This window comes from Channa argus, chromosome 1 (assembly GCF_033026475.1).
Source record: "Channa argus isolate prfri chromosome 1, Channa argus male v1.0, whole genome shotgun sequence".
Taxonomy (NCBI): domain Eukaryota; kingdom Metazoa; phylum Chordata; class Actinopteri; order Anabantiformes; family Channidae; genus Channa; species Channa argus.
Window position 1 is genome coordinate 20,850,796 of NC_090197.1, and position 17,358 is coordinate 20,868,153.

The 17,358-nt window shown below is 39.4% G+C and overlaps 1 protein-coding gene across 6 annotated transcripts in view; it reads right to left on the reverse strand.

The window, feature by feature from the left end:
• Positions 1-256: 256 nt before the first annotated feature.
• The window catches only part of fam49al (family with sequence similarity 49 member A, like), a 35,268-nt gene continuing 18,166 nt past the window's right edge, over positions 257-17,358 (reverse strand). For 3 of the 6 annotated variants that reach the window (XM_067506405.1, XM_067506387.1, XM_067506415.1), the window contains 10 exons: positions 14,344-14,423; positions 11,373-11,494; positions 10,051-10,156; positions 5,733-5,869; positions 5,557-5,634; positions 5,143-5,259; positions 4,202-4,281; positions 3,649-3,775; positions 2,320-2,390; positions 257-2,232 (listed from right to left, as the gene is read on the reverse strand). In XM_067506405.1, the coding sequence (XP_067362506.1) occupies positions 2,169-2,232; positions 2,320-2,390; positions 3,649-3,775; positions 4,202-4,281; positions 5,143-5,259; positions 5,557-5,634; positions 5,733-5,869; positions 10,051-10,156; positions 11,373-11,494; positions 14,344-14,416 (975 nt within the window). In that variant the 5' untranslated portion in view covers positions 14,417-14,423 and the 3' untranslated portion in view covers positions 257-2,168. Of the gene's footprint in view, positions 2,233-2,319; positions 2,391-3,648; positions 3,776-4,201; positions 4,282-5,142; positions 5,260-5,556; positions 5,635-5,732; positions 5,870-10,050; positions 10,157-11,372; positions 11,495-14,343; positions 14,424-15,484; positions 15,565-17,358 lie in introns of all 6 variants that reach the window. The other 3 variants (XM_067506422.1, XM_067506433.1, XM_067506397.1) reach the window with 2 other exon arrangements.

The window sequence follows — 17,358 nt, forward strand, 5'->3', positions numbered from 1 at the left end:
TCCAAGAGGCCCAGCACAATTAGCTTTAATATACAAAAGCTTTTGATTTAGTAATTGTTAAGACTTTTGTTAAAGACAGTATTTTGTCTGTCCAAAGATGTTGCTTATTGATGAGTTATGCTAAAGATGTTTGAGTGATAATCTTTGAGGTTAAATGTTGCTCATTTGTTAAAATTACATTTGCTCATCTACTGCATTAACTTATGTTTTGCGAGGAGACTACGGAGCATCCAAACAGATACAGAACTCCAAAGGGTTGAATGTAATAAATGACAAGTTTATTGTTGCACAAAATGTACAAAATAACAAGCGAATGGACAGCCCCGACCCTCCCTTTAGCGTATCCCCCACCTCTTCCCTCTGGTTCATTTATCATAATGAAGCTGAAGTTCTGAAACCTATGACTATACGGCAAGTCCGATGGTCCAAGCCAAATGCATGGTAATTCTGAGACAACACATACCCAATTTCAGCATCACTGAACAATTAAAAATGAATAAAAACACCTTATTTACACATTTCTGTCAGAACTTTTACAACATGCCATCTATATATTTATACAGAATATGCTTGTGCACATACCCCTGTATAGAAAATATATTATAAGATCAAATTAAAATTCGACTAAGGGCTATGAACATCCAAAGAACAGCACTGCTTTTTAATCTCCTTTAAAATCTTTTTTTTATGTTCCTTTTCCACTTATTCAATGACTTTATCAACCATGTACTAAAAGAAAGAATTTTAGTTGTATGCAGATGTTGATGATTGTTGTGTTTTCATTTGAAGAACCAAGCTGACCGTGCCTCACATAATTAAACTGGCATGCTCGCATCTCCCCCTTAAAATGCATGGTGTACATTTAACCGCTTGTGTCTAATTTCACACCGTCACAGCTCATTCTAATCCTCATTTGTATCTCAAATCATGATCAGAGATGTTTTACATGACTACAAGACTCAATCTACCCACCTTGGGTCCAGTTTGATGATATATAAAGAGTGTAAACCAATCAGCTTTGGCACTGGGTGAAGAAGCAAGTGTGATGTGGTTTCCGTAAATCCCTTTCTTGAATCTTTCAAGTCATGTAAAACCTGATTCGTCCCTGTTTGTGCACTAATGTGAAACCAGGGAACAGATGAAGGCAGATCTTCTGTGAGAGTTTCAACATTGGTGAAAAGCAAGGAGGAAGAAACCCTTTATCGTCCAGCCAAATGATTTCTAACAAGCTAGCACTGTGATATCTAAACCACATTAGCACCATGAAGAGAAAGAGACCAAGTGATTGATGTTGTTCAAGTAAAGCCAGACAACTCACAAGATGTTTTGTGCTGGGACATGTACAGCTTTAAGAGTGCACACATGTTAAGGGGATGAAACTTTCTTGTGTCAGAGGGTAAAAAAAAAACCTCACATATCCCATGGATGGATAGATGAGTTAGGTTAATGGGCACTAAGGAAGAAACAAGGGTAAAAACTGAGGAATCCTAAAAAAATGATGTTGCCTCCTTTTCCTCAGCTGCACCAATAGGGGAAAGAAACAAAATAATTGGAAGCAAATCTCCGGAGTGTGTCCATCACATTGCTTCATAATTCACCCGCAGGTGGAGATCAGTGCAGCTGAAGGAGACAGAGTGGTTTCAATCAAGAGATTTAAACCCTTTTGAGAAAGCTAAGCATGTGTGGGGGGTGGGGCACCAGTTTGGGATCAGATTTCAGGGTAAAAGGAGATTTTTTTTTCAAGTTGTTTGCAAAAATACTTGTCAGACTACTGCTGGAACATGAAGTTTTTTTGTACATTTTCAGTTTGCCTCTGTTCTGACTTTACATTTTCCAGTATAACGTCCTCTTTAATCCCACCTACTTTTCATCTTCACCTTGTGTTTCACTTGTTTTAATATATATCTATATTTTATTTTCTGGCTTTTTTTCTCTTTTCTTACTTTACAAAATGAGAGACAGAATGATGGACAGCTGACAATATATATAATTATTTTTCCTCTGCTTATTACCATCAGGTTGCTCTTAACCTATAGATGATTTTCCTTGTTCCTTGTAATCAAACAGGTTTATCAGCCATGGGTGTTTGAATCCTCTTCTTTGTTTCCCCCCTCTTTCAAGTGCACTCCTCTTCTCCTTCCTCTCTCTCCACCAGCATCCTCTTTTTTTCATTGCAGGAGGGCCCTAATTTGTTTGGAGGTGCTGTCATCATTTAGATGCCGTGTTGTATACCTGGAAAAAAAAAGGTGACAGAGAAATGGTAAAAACATAATGCTTTTGTCATGTTCCCTCGTGACACACTCATGCATCGATACACACCTCAGTGCGTTCAGAAGTCCCTCCACACTGTTTGATGGTTGCTCTTTCAGCACCTTGATGCAGCCCTTCATCTAGTCAGCACAGAGACAACACAGGGTGTTAGAGAAAGGTCAGCCGCCTCAGATCCACCTCACCTCCTGCTGATGCAGCCAAACACTGACTCATATAAACACATTTATAGAAGAACTGACTTCATCAAGTGACTTCATCTATCAATGTTATGTTGAATATGTGCCATACGTAAGCCAATATGTGTCTTTCTAAGGTTAGACATGTGGATTCTAACCTTTTTGGCTTTTACTTATGAGTTTAATTAACAGGTTTTAGTCTGAATGTAGATATGTGTTTTTTTGACTTTCATTGTATTTGAGAAGGTTTTTTTTTAGGTTGAGGTAAAAGTATTTAGAGTGCCTTGTTACCATTATGAACTATTTTAACTAATACCACACACATCACTGCATTTTCTAGTTCCTCACTGAATACATACTAATAAATATTAATAAATAAATAATCACAGCTTCTGCTGATGTCAACCATGCCATGCGAAAAATAAATGCTACAAAATTGAATTTGAAAAAAGATGGAAAGATTTACAAAGTAATGCTTAAAGAGTTTAAATGTTCATAAATCCAGATTAAGAAAATACAATAGAAGATGATCCCCAGAAGTTCAGAGTAGGAACAAAAAGTTGAAAGGAATCATTGGAGGTGCTTAACTGCGTGTGTTGTTTCCATGACAGGATACCAAGGAGGGAACTGCTGCTCTCCAAAAACAACACTGTGCACCCAAAATTTGCCAAAGAGCAGCCAGACTTGACAAATGTATTGTGGGCTGATGAAACTAAGATTGAATCTTATTGAGAAGAACATGGCATATGTTGTATGCTATAAAAAAGGCACAGTATAATTAAGTAATCAGCAATCAGCTGATACTGTAGAGCCTCAATGTATCAAGGGCGATGTATTTTGGCGACTTCTACTAAAGCAGTTGCATACTGAAATATATACAGCAAGGAAATCTGAAACAGAATGACTTCCAAGAAAAGAAAATCTGGTTATTCAATTATAACGATGCTGTGGAATGAGATCAAAAGAGCTGTTCACAGCAGAGATCCTGAGAATATGACTGCAGCAGCTCTTTAATAAACTTTTTATAATGTTGGGTGCATCTGATCCACGGCTACAGGGAAACAAAATTAGGCTCAGCCAGTTGTTAAATCACTTTCTTTAACATAACCATAATTGTTTGCATATTTGCGTGTAGTCTGCCTCACAAAGAAAATGCTCAGCACGTGTGTGTGTTGAACACTGATTATCTGTGTGTACTCACATCAATTTTGGAGGTCTTGGCGAAAGCTCCGACCGGATGAACATGATCATAGAGGATGATGACACCCACCATCACCCTCATACAGAACAGCATGGTGTCTGTGTTGGTGAAGCGACACCGGTACTCCCTGGGATGAAGACAGTGAGGGAAAATTAAGTTTAGCAATAAAAAGCATTAAGAAAACTGTCAAATGGAAATCAGAACAAGATGGGACACAGGATCAGGGTGACCACCAAATGACTGCTGATGTTATTTGAAGCATTTGCCTAATTGCTAATGACATTTTTATTGCAATAAAGTTATGCAGCCAAAAAAGATTAAACATGTTATATTTAGCATGAAGGACGAGGATCATGTCTTTATTCAGTAAATTAGTGAATCAGTCTTTGAAACAGATATTAATGGAGAACTTCACAAGGCATCTTTTGTGTTCATTCTGGAGTTTGTTAATAAAAATGTAGGCTTCTGGCATTTGGAGAGTAGAACAAGAGAAAAAAAGAGATGAAAGTGAGAAAAGACTGTGGAGCAAACTGAAAGTGATGAGATTACTCACGGAGTCTCCAGCATGACACGACACACACAGGCCATGGTGCTCAGACAGTCTGTGGTGTCCTCTATGGGCAAAGTCTTATTCTGAAGAAAGAAAAGAAAAGAGAAGTTAGCTCACAAAAAAAGAACTTCAGTCTAAAACATTTAAATTCTCAAGTGACTGTGAGTGAACAATTTGTGTTGTTGGTGATAAACAATGTTTAGCTTTAGGCTGTGGTGGTGTACCATTTGAAATACTGTCTTTAAATACCGATCTGAGTTGCTTGCACTTTTCTATTTAATGCTACTTTACACGTTTGATTCAACAGTTCAGAAGAAGTGTTGAATACTCCAGGACACTTATTTGCCAACCCTATTTGTAATTTGTAGTATAAAACACGTATAAAATATAAAGCACAGTAAAAGATTCAGTTTATTAAGTTTATAACATAGCTCAAATTACTTCAACCCTTTCTGACTACAGCCCATTCTGACTACATTTTATTTATACATAAATAATAATAATTTACAAATATACAATTACTGTTTATAACACTAAAAGTGAATGTTGCAGTGACATGGTATGCATCTTTACAACTTTTCCTTGGTATGTAGCATTATGTATTGTAGTTTTTTTTGCTACTGTTAATCGAAATGAGTCTAGTCTGCTCTGCCACACTCTGCCTGGCATTTCAGGTATTCATATGTTAAAATAAATAAGAATGCTCCAAAATCTGCTAATCAAGCAGAAATAATCAAAATTGCTCTTTGAAAGAAGAACCTTGCTTAAAAACATTTAGAAGCCGGCATCTTGGTGCTGCTATCAGTGCTGTTCAGTGAGTCTGGATCAAAGGAGACTTCAAACAACATGTCTTCACATTAAGGTCATTTTGGAGCATATTTCTAGTGAAAAATATTCAAACAAAATTACAATTTAATTAAATGGTCTAAATGTGGGTAATGTACCTCTGAAACAAACTTAGTGGTGGCGTTACTCAGAGTCTTCAGCATGGGTGTTGCTTCAGCATAGAACAAAGACATGCGATTGGCCATCTCATTGTTGACCTCGTTCTCTGCCTCAAGCTACAAGCCAATACAAAAACAAAACTTTAAAAGAACATTGATTATCAGCCACACACAGTCCAATAATCATGTCATCCAGGTGGTAAAATGAGAGTGATAATGGAGCCAGACCTGGCTCTAATTTGTGTAACTCAAACAGCAAATGAAGTATTGATTGTACATCTCCTGATGTTGTTTGGAGGAAAGGCATGCTTCCACTTCAGTCATTAATAATTAAAGAGAGTAAGTGAAGTCATGCGGGTTGGGCTGAACATTTGATCATGTGCTCAACATAAACAGCCTGAGCAAGATCCTCACCTGCTGGTTGTTCAGCCTGTTCCTACTTATGGTCCTCCTGTAGTAACTGAAGTCATTCTGAATGGCTGGATTTGTCATCTGCACAGTGAGAGAAGTGGTGATTCATATGCTTTTAAGAAATATTGATATGTCAGTAAAAGTTCTTCTGTAAGGGCTGTAAACGTGATTCCTCTCACCTTTAGTTCATCAAAGCTCAGTGTAAAATGAAGAATCTCAGCGAACTGCTTGGCCAGGGCCTGCTCTCTCTCAAGGTGCTGCATGGGAGCATACGGAGGGCTCGTCAGCGCCTCCAGCAGGCTGCGCAAGGCGTTTTCTGTAGATGTAAACACATTCAGGGATGTCAAACTCAAATTCACAGTGAGCCAAAATTAAAAACTGGGAGGACGTCGTGAGCCGAACTCAATATTTATTGAAAAATTGTCTGCAACTGTGCATGTTTTCCCTTCTTTCCAGATTTGTAATGTTGAACCTTTTCATATGGAAACAAACTTTAGTTTTGCGTAAAAATTGAATCTGGAACAACCAAAGCTTAATATTATAAACACGAGAAAGTAAAATTGAAGTGAAACACACATCAGTGGTATTCATTTCTTATTTTGTCTCTCTCTATCTGTAGCCTTTCGAGTTCCTTTTTAATCTGTTTTCATAGGCCAACAACAAAACCACCAAAAAATAATAATAATTTTTTCAATGAAAATGCAATCTTTCAACTATTAACAGTCCATTCATTGGAGTAGGAAAAGTGCATAAAGACAACATTCATTCAAGCTCAGTTTGCTACACTGATTTAATCTGATGCACACTGGTTCAAGCCAGATACCTGCCATTTCTTCTTAGATGCAAGTGCATCGATTTCTGGGGTTAGGCTCTGAGCTGAGGAAATCCTCAGGATTGAGTGAAGGTGTTCATCAGTGAGACGACTCCTGAGTGGTGTTTTGTTCATCTTCGTCAAAGAAAACAGTTGCTCACATAGATATGTGCTGCCGAACATACCATTTGAGCAGCTTGGGCACGGAGTTGGGGCAGTGTGTCTGGGAGGAAACATGGCAACTGTGCAGCTCCATTTGGAGGTTGGTTGGTGCGCTTTCCACATCAATCACAAACAGATTACTGAGCAGTTCAAAACTGCATTTCTGGGCTTCAAAGTTGGCAAATCGCTGAATACGCTGATTTTTTTTAGCAAACTGTGCACTGGGCAACAAGGCGGGAGAGATCTGCTCCTTCATGGTTTGGCAGCACGGAAAATTACTCATGTTTCCTTGAAGCATCTGAGTCTAACACACGGGCACAACGTGGTTTTAAAAGCCCTCACCGCAGCGTACAAGTCAGATGACTTGGCCCAGCCCCTGAAGCTGCAGGTTGAGCACATCGAGATGGCTCAGGATTAAATTTGTCCAAGATGATTGGTAGCATGGATGCTGATGATTATCAACAGAAAAGGAGGGGGGCACTTGGCGTTCTCGACTAATGTGCCAATGCACGAACAAAGCATTCTGGGATTTGAATTATTAGCGGTGTATGCGCTATATACCGGCGGGCAGCTCTAATACACACTTGATATGATCTCGCGGGCTAAAGGTCATCTACTTAAGCTGGAATATGCATGTCATACTGTAACACTTAAACCATCAGGTGCTGTAGCAGACCGCTGTAATTCTCTTTGGATCTCTCTGGATCTGGTGTCGCTCGCATGTCACCAGGTTGAAAAACAAAATGTAGCAAGTGCAGCAGGTTTGAAACCTGGACAAACAGATCAAATCACTTCACCTAAAATTCTATAAGCTCTTCATTAGATTTCACTGTTGGGCTTATACTATAGGGTCCAGCACATTTAAACCACAGTGGGATCAGGCTTCAGGCAGAACAGCAGACCTTTGGATCCCACTGAGCACAGTGCTCTTACATGCATTCTACTTCTTTGTTCTAGCCTGGTGCCTACATTAATCACAATACAATTTGGCCACAAACAATTTGATTGGAGATTTGTGCATGTGATGAGTTAGTGGCAACCAATGTAGCCTCAAGCTGCTAACCTAATGTAGAGATGATGAGTGACAGAGCAGAGGTTTGGTAACTTCATATCTTTATGACTCTACAACTCAATTTTTTTTTTCATTTTCAAACTTATAGTCTTCAACTACCTATGGAGCCAAAACATGATTTATACAACTTTTTTTCACATAAGCATTAGATTCAAGCAAGGGATCAGAATATTTTTATTTATCAAATGTACACAGGAATTTGAGTTAGTGTTACAGCGGAGTGAGAAATAGATATAAGAGAGGGGGGGAATATAAAAGTGAAATGTAACACAAATTATTAGTAAAACATTATCTCGAGATATAAATTAGAAATGTATTCCATGCACTACATTGTAGTAGTAGTTTTCACATTTCCTTTGTGTCTCTTTCTCTACATTAATGTAACTATCTCACAAATAGTTCATCCCACAGCATCACAGAGCTGCCACCTTGGCTGGAGACATTAGTCTCATTATGCAGCAGTGGGATTTATGTTCTAAAGTTCACTCTATTTGCCCTCTCTGACCACAAACAGTAAATTTCACTCTACAAGACAAATGAATCTAAATGAACATATACAGTAAGTGGTACTCCACCGAGATTACACGGAGGCTGAGTAACCTTGCAGCTACTGTATCATGCATAGGCATATTGTGCACATCCCCTGTGTCACATACTTTATGCTATTGAACCTAAGCTGTTTCTCTGCTTTGCTGTCTCTACCAAATCAGACACCAGTGCCGGACCTCAGAGGCTGTATATATTAATAGTGCCTTAAAAGCAAAGTCTCCTGAGGCCCCGTCCCTTCCTCTGCATTAAAAATGCATAAGGATCTTCTATAAATACAGCACTGAAGTGTTTCATCTAAAGGGCCTGGGCAGAAATCCCACTCCTGCTGTTAGCACAGAGTACACAGTCCCTTTCCTGAGCACTGATTCCTCCGGGAGGACAATTGGGTTATAGAGAGACAATGCAGCTGTTTGTTTACTGTACATGAGACCTCTAAACTTCTTACTGTCCCCTTTGATCAAATGGATAACTCAAAGAAGGTGGTGTTATGGGGCAATCATAAACCATTAATATTTGATCCATTCCTCTCCATGAAGATGTTTAGAAGATATTTGTTGTACTCTGTCTCATAGAGAGATTAGTGCTGAAATAATATCATCAATTATTAGTTAGCCCTCATTGTATGGTAAGATTAGAACACAATGTCCATGAGATTGAAGTCTTATTGAAAGGCAGAGCAGAGGCAGCAGCCAAACTCCGTTTCTCTCTCTATACACACTCTGCCTCTCTCAGTAGTAGACGACCATGTACCACTGTTTCCGTAGCAACGGCTGCCTGGCTGCTAGGTCAGGATGCTGCAGAGATGGCTGAGAGGACATTACAGTATACGTGTGAATTTATGTATGCGTTAAGAAATGCTGCTGGACAGACTCTGCTTGTAAAATCATGGTCGTGAGAAATTCAGTGGTGCTATGAAACAAAAGTGTCAGGACTCTCTAAAATGTGCTCACTCTGCTGTGGTGAGAACAGCTTTCAACTGTACTCGTTTGGGGGTCATAAGTTCTGTCTGACAACACATAGTTCATGTCACATGTCTAATATACTGTGACTGTTGATTAGGTTTTAAAGACAGAGACAAAACAATTGCTAGTGTTGGTGTGATACTGTGAGGCAAGTGCTGAAAATGTCAGTATTTCTGGGACCTGATGGAACAACATGTGCTTAATACAAAACAGACCTGTTTTTACACTGTAAATTCTCATTAAGGAATTGTGTGGGGTCCGTTTTTTTATTAACTTTTTAATTAAATTTGCAAGTTAGTTTTTTCAACTTAAAAAGTCTGTAGTGTCAAAAGTTAGAACCAAGACTTGTTATCACTTAAAGTTTTTAACTTAAAAAGATGAGTTAAATCAATTTCTGAGATTTCACTTAAATTATTTAATTCAGTTGTTACAAAATACAACTAGCATATTGGTATAATTCCCAGCTGCAATGTTTGACAATAAAAGCTCTTTAAATATTGTTCTACTTTCTACTTTAAAGAAATTTTAGTAGTGAAAACATGCCGTGTCTTTAAGTCTTCAATTAGGTCATTGTTGCTTGTTTTCATACAATAACAACAGTGACAACAAAAACAACGTGAACCATGATGAAGTTAAAAAGGACTATACAGCTTTTTCTGAATGCAAGAAAAGCCCACAGCAGCCTGAATGTGAGTGATGCTCTTCATCTGTTGTATGCCCTCCACCTCATCTTCTACTGCTGCTACTTTTCTTGTAATCCCTCCTTACTTCTGGCTCTAAACCCACAAACATCATCATTTACTAAGGTTCAGTAATGCACAAGCTTATGATTAAGGTGCTTGCAGCTATGATTTCAGCTCTTATTGGACCATTGCATTTCTGCCAGAGAGTTTTACGTCAGCTGAAATGGCTTCAGGAGAGTTTTTAAAACCAGTGCTCACCCAGTCGGAGAGAGAACTCATAGAACCTCTTCAGCTTGGCCACCAGGGGGCAGACTGCATTCCACGCCTTCTCCTGCAGAGCAAGGTCGCCTGGGTTCTGAATGGCCTGCAGGTAAGGAACACAGGCAGAAGCACAGATGTTACTTTGCAAAAAATGATTTAAAAACCGTCTCATCTCTCCAATCCTCTCTTCCTTAAGGTGATACTCTACTTCACTTTGAAAAAAAATTTTTACTTTGAAGTTCGACACTAGATCCTTACTAGTGATTTCAGTTTAGCAAACAAATCCGGGATTCTATCAGCTGGATTTGAACATTTTTTTTTTTAATTCTATACACTAAAATTTTGTTTCATTGTATCTACTGAGTGACATGGTAATACATTAATAAACACAGTTGACCTATCCTGCAGGCACACACAACAATATTGGAACATCACGTCTTGATTTCTGAAGCTATTAAGTGTCATATACATTTTTCTTGTCAACAAATGCAAAGAAAAAACAACTCCCAAACCTTATCTGATGAACTAGCCCAAAGCACATTCTTATCAATTTATATTCATATTAAAGTAGTTCTGAAACACACTATTATTAGTTTAATTTATAAAAAGACTCAATAATTATTTTTTAAAACAGTTAAGTACTATTTAGGCCAATCTCACTCAAAAAAGACTAAATTGTGGATTTGTTGGGGACTATTTTCAGTTGTGGATTAATACTAATGTGCTAGTTTTTAGCGAGTTCTAGATTGAATCACATTAACCAACTACGGTTTAACACTGACTTTGGCATCATGTACTGCACTGATTTATATGGTAAAAGAAAAAAGCTAGATAAAATAAAGTAAAGCGGATGAGGCATGCAAAGTGTCTGTTATTAAATGCATCCAAGGCCTCAAGGTTTGGAAGCAAGGGGAGGAAAGGATTCAGCACTATTTGTTAACAAGTAGAGCAATGCCAACAGCTGAGCAGTCAGCAGCAACTGTTGATGCTGCAGAAGAAACCAGTTTGCAGTAAGTGGAAACTCAACACACTACACTGTAGCTGCTGTTCATCAAGTCCAGTGCACCAGATTTCTACAGGATGATATTTGTGCCCCTATCATGACATTGCCACCAAAAACAACATATTGGATGAAATGTTTGTTTGAAAAAAATACTTTCACACATTTCTGTCTCTGTATTTAGTGCGTTACTGCGTGTCAACATTTTAGCCTGGCAGGCCACGTGACTCATACACAAGTGTTATTTTTCTATACTGTGCTGTGGCTCGCCAGCTTTTTGACGTTCAGCACTTTCAACATCAACTGCTTTTGTGCTCACTTCTCGGATCTCCTGGCCCGCGCCATTATAGGACTGCAGCTCGGCTAGTATCCCATGAGCCTCCTCCAGCACAGCGCTGACCTGGTTCCATACGGCTGTCTCTGCCTCTGTGGGCTGGGCATCTGGGAGGGGAGGAAAGAAAGAAAGAAATGGGGAGGGAAAGAGACAGGGAAGTGAAAATGTTGTGTAAGGTATGGGTAAGGATGGAAAAATAAATAAATACAGGAAAGTGGCAGAGAACAGGGAAGGAAAGATGGATGATGAAAATAGGAAGGTAAAAAGAGAAAAGATTAGAGAAGAGAAAAGGGTTAGTAATGAAGGGAGACCTAAAAAGATGATACGCTAGAAGGCCAGATGTAGAAAGTACCCCATTTCATCATGTTGCTGGGCATTTACATGTATCAAACGTCAACATCTGAAACACCTGTAAGCCATGCTCTGTCAACCAGTGAGGTTTGATTACAGCTTGTATTCAGTTAAATAAGGACCAGAAGATGAAGTTAGCTTTACCTCGGGGAATCATTTGGATGAGATTCCCACAGCTGATAGTTTAAGATTTTGATGTCTTGCAGACTCAGTAAACGGGCCTGCAGTGCACCACTTGAACAATGAGTATGACTCCTGAACTTTAATCGTCTCTGCTGTCCATTCAGCACAGATTTATAAAGGCCTTGATCGACCCATCAGGTTCATCTAACAGTTATATCCATCTTTTTCTCGCTATTTCCCTCTCCACTTCTAAGAATAGGTAGAGACATTATTTTGCCTATGAGGTTTAATAGTGAGAGATGTAAAAAACCAACAAGCAGCAGGGAGGACAACCTCTGGGCATGCACACTCTTTCTCTTTCTCTGTTTCAGGCAAACACACGTACTTTAAACTAAGTGTTTTGCCACAGGGCAACTCCCAGTTACAGTTCTGCTTTGTTTGCCCATGTGGCATCCTGCACACATACAGGAGGAATTAGGTGTTTGAGGGAGACAATTTAGGATGTGTCCGCATGAGTCATCACTGTGCTTGGTTTGCTTGGAGCTTCTGTCTCGATGTGTGACTCAGGTATAAAGTGAGAGTGGGAGTGTACCCAGGCAGCTTGCTACATGTGGTAACACTGCTGATTATTTTTGCACCCTGGGGCACTGCCTCCCTGCAGAGAAATAATAATCATAGAATATTTGCTATCCTACATGCACACTGGCTGCCATAATACGCACAGCAAGTGTTGCTATTTTATTGCTATTACTTCTCAAAAATGTGCTTCTGCATTTCTGTAGTAAACAAGAATATATTGACTTTACTAGTGTAAGTAATAATTAATGAGCACTGCATATACTCCCAGCTATAAAGGTATAGTTTGCTATCCCGTCTCACGGATGAGTGAGGACACAGGGTTGTCTGACTCCTTCTACGGGTTTTACTTAATTTTTACAGCGCTTGAATGGTGGCGATGCTAAACTCTGGAGGACTCCAGGCACTCAGCTTTATTGATATGACTCAAGTATACATGTACTTTGCAGAATTTCAAACTATAAGGCAGATTTATTTAGCACATAAGTGTGAACTTATTTTTAATGTTGGACATGGTGGATGTTGTTACTTCTAAAAGGTAATCCCTTGCCTCATGATAGAGACAGAAACTATAAATTAAATTTAGCCACATTTTTGTTATTTGTAGTCAGATTTGCTCCTGGTCCTTCTGTAGGTGTTGGTTAAGCCTAATGATTAGCTGTCGGCTAAAATAAATAGTTTCATTAGAGCCAAATGTGGAGATTAAACCAAACTTTGCTGTGTGACAGAGGTGACCATGTCTCTAGCTTGGTGAAGGAGAGCTCACAGATGGCACAGGGCTGGGCAAGAAGTTGGAGGGGGGGTCTGACTCACTCCACTTGGTTCTGAAGTAAAGTGAATCACAGGCACAATAAATGAAGGGGAAATTCAACCTATTTGAAAGCTAATGTTGCTTGCCAGCAGTGAGCCCTCCCACTCCCACTGCAACACAGAGTCAACAGAGGAGGAGGAAGCCAGCTGTTAGAGGGGAAAGTGGCTGAGAAGGGGTAGAATATGTTGAGATACACAGCAAAGTATCTCCATCTTAACAGTTCATTTAGCCTCAGTCTCAAAATCTAAACTTCAATAAGCAAATGCAATTGCAACACCATTAAACACAGATGGTGAACATTTTAACCATTATATCTGCCAAACCTGTATCAAAGGATGATACAGTAGCACAATTATGCTACCATGATGCTAAATGCGCCCTGAAGTACAGCCTCAGGTCTGCTAGCATTGCTCTTGTTAATCATTCTAAAAAAATGATTTGTCACAAAAAAAACACAGAAGATTTTAATACTGAGTAGCAGTTAAATGACTTGTTAAGATGGACATTTTCAAGCATCCTCTGACTGGGTAAATAAGAAGAGGGATAGTAGAAGTTGTTTTATTCACCAACCTCTTTCACAGTCTTTGTCTCTCTTAGACACATTATTTACTACAATAAACACACGCAAGGGCGCACACACACTCAGAAATTGGTCAGACACGCATTAAGTCACACAATAGGGGATGGGAAGATGAGGAGGTGAAGGGATGATGCTGGACTTTATCAGCCATTGTCATCCCTGCGCAGCAGAAACCCAAGCAGGACTGGCATTCTCGGTTTTCTCCTCCGTTTTTTTAATTTTGGGGGCTGAGATCAAAGCAGCGTTGTCATTTTGCTACAGCGTGGTCCATCTATATGCATCTAATGAGATGTGGTGCTTGTCAATAAGACCATTTAGAAGGAGGCCCAGTGACATTCAAATGCCAGTCCCTGGGAAGAAATCCAAATATAAAGAAGAGGGTGCGAAGGAGAGAATAAATGGTAAATAGGGTAAAAAATTATGATTCGGCTAAGATCAATGGAATAAGGGAAAGAAAAGCAAAGGCAACATAGAGAAAGGGATAACTCAAAAAAATAAGAAGCGGATGATCTCACGTTCAAAGTCAAGGAAAACTATTGGGCCATGCTCAAGTTCGGCGCAAGCCAGCACTTTCAGGAGGTTTCCCATGAGCCCCCTGGAACAGAAAGAGGGGAGAAGTCTGTGGGTGATGAGGGGATGGGTGTCGGGGCTGTGCCCATGTTTGTGTGTGTAATGTGAGTGAGCTAGATGTGTATGTGTGTGTGTGTATGGGGGGGTGTCTGTGTGAGAGGTAAAAGTGTCGGAGTGGGGGACTGGATATAAGAGAGGTTGTTGCACTGGCATTTTGGAAATATGTCCTGGGTGAAGCATGGCAACATGGACACAGAGCATCTTTAATCCCACTCCTATTTAGACATTGCTTTAAATAAAAATCATCTTTTAGTTGATTGTAGTCCACAAGTTCAAATGTTAGAAATGTTGGAAATAGAGGACAAAAATTGTATATGGAGTATGTAGTTCTGATTTTTGGACTAAAATCCTTTTCAAAAAATGTATAAAAAATAAATGATTGTTTTAATGTAAACTGAGCAGAATCTCAGAATCAAGCAAGGAAAACAAAATTATCTGGGAGAAAATAAATCGAGGTAAACATAAAGGATAACAATCAACATTTTCAGGTGAGAAACAACATCTTCAGAAACTTTAACTGCAAGAAAAAAAGGATTAAACTCAAAAACAAGCCTGTAATAAAACTGCACAGGCAACAATTCATTTCAGTGCCCCCATTTGTGGTCAGGTGCAAACCCGGTGTTAAGACCTTTGTGCCACTGAAAACTGGAGCAGTGAATATGAAACAGATAGTGGTCATGACTTAAAAGCAGCAATACCATGATGAAACTCAACTTGGTTACATTTTGTAGGCGTTTGCCTTTAAGGCCATTTTGTTTAACTTTATTTATTAATAGAATAGATTTTGGCACCTTAAATCACTATGAGTGGGACTAGAGAGCATCTGATAATGACAAACCACACCCACAATGCTCCATCACACCATCAACAACTCAGCAGCTCACATCCAAATACACCTTCCCTGACCCCTACTTGCCAACATCCCACTCAACACCTCTGCTCCTCACACATACACACACACAAACACACGTGTGCACTCACATTTCAAGCACACTGACACGTGCAAACACCCCGACGCTCACTTACTTTCAAAGTCCAGGAAAAAATGTGGACAGTTCTCTAAATCCTTGCCAAGGACCTTAATGAGGTTCCCCATGGCTGGCGACCTAGACAGGAGGAAACAACAAAATGCATACAGTACGCAGAACCTGGCAACCCGCATGAAAATAGCCAACATGCACATGGAGAACACAGCAGGTTGTGACTGTTTTAGTTTTTTTACCCATCTGCACTTGTCTAATTATCCCTTCTTTCTCTGCTCCTTCATCCTTCTGCCTAAGCAATATGTCCAGAGCCAAGTCAGACATTCTAGTCAGAAATGACACTGATCACTGTTCGCGTCCTGTACGCAGCGTATGCTGTACTCAATTTAGGGGGTCTAAATCCAGTAGCAGATAATTTAGCTCACTCACTGGGAGTCACTAGTGGTTTAAATCCATTTACATTATTATAGTAACCTAATAAAAGACTGCTTTGTAGGGGCTACTCTTGTCTAATGGTCTTCATGTACAGCAGTCTATAGATACTTTATGACAAGCTCTTTAAACCAAAAGCCAGATGCCAGTGCTCTATGAAACCCATCATGCAAGGTTCATTAGATTATACCACAGGTCAGAAAAGCAGGACATACAGGTCTACATGCTCATATGTTCAAATACAGCAGCAGACAAGGTATAGGACAGAGGTCCCTGGCTACAACTTCCTTCACCCCAGTGATGGGCCAGTCAGTGAAAACCCATGCTGTGGACCCAAATGTTGTTCAAACTCAGGATGAGCCATAGCACAAAATTCCGGTTTCAGTCAAACCATGTAACATTACTACATGACCAGAATCACCAATAGCAATACTGCTGCTTTTTGAAAACACCTTCCACATTGAGGAGCACTGTAAAGACGTTAATGTATTATTAATATGCTTATTTTACATGTATTTTCATTATCACTGGATAATCAAAAATTCTCCTAATTCTAAATTAGGAGATTGTTAAACGCCGAGTGAACTCTTTAAAAAGGGTTCACGATCTATACTATCTATACTATTGGCGCTATGTATATAAATATACTCAGTAGTACAGTAGCATCCCTTTTGATACTACTACTGATTTGATTGTGCTTATAGTTCAAATCCACTAAACATGTTTTTTTTTAAATGTGGAGATCCCACAGTTTTCAAAATGTAAATATACAGTCATATTTCCATTCCATTATCCTGTCAAAGATCACAGGGATGTTGAAGCTGTGCCCAGCTGTCATTGTGCAAGAGGCACAGAACACATGTAGGACCAACCATCCACACTCACACTGGGCAAATTATTGTCACCAATTAACGCAACATACATGACTTGTAGTGTAGGAGGGTAGGAGGAAACCCCCACAAGCACGAGGGACATGTGCAAACTCCACACAGCAGGTGGCTTGACTCTGGACCTTCTACCAGCAAAAAACACTCCACCTCCATGTTGTCTGTATTTCACTCAGTGGTGTAGTAATTATACATCTTCAATAAAGTGCCACAAGATGCCGATAGACTATATATGTATATTTATACCATGTCAGACAATGTAGAAGCAATTATTTTAACCACCTTCACTACCTAAAGGGGAAATTTAAGGAAAATGGATGTTAAAGGTTCACAGAGGGAGTAGATTGAGAAGCCATAAAGCACGTGCAGTAAACAAAAAACTAAGTGGAATTGAAAATGTCTCTCAGCTGTGAATCATCTCCCGGCTTTATCCATCATAGAGGGACTTGGTTTGCAGAAAGTCCGTAGCTGCCAAGTTTCACTTCCTATACCATACCGTCTGTGTTTCTGTGGTTTTTTAGCACGCATCAGTTTTCCCCTGCTAGAGTGATTAATGGCCAGTATTCACATGTTTACTAGGAGCCGCCATCCTGTAAAA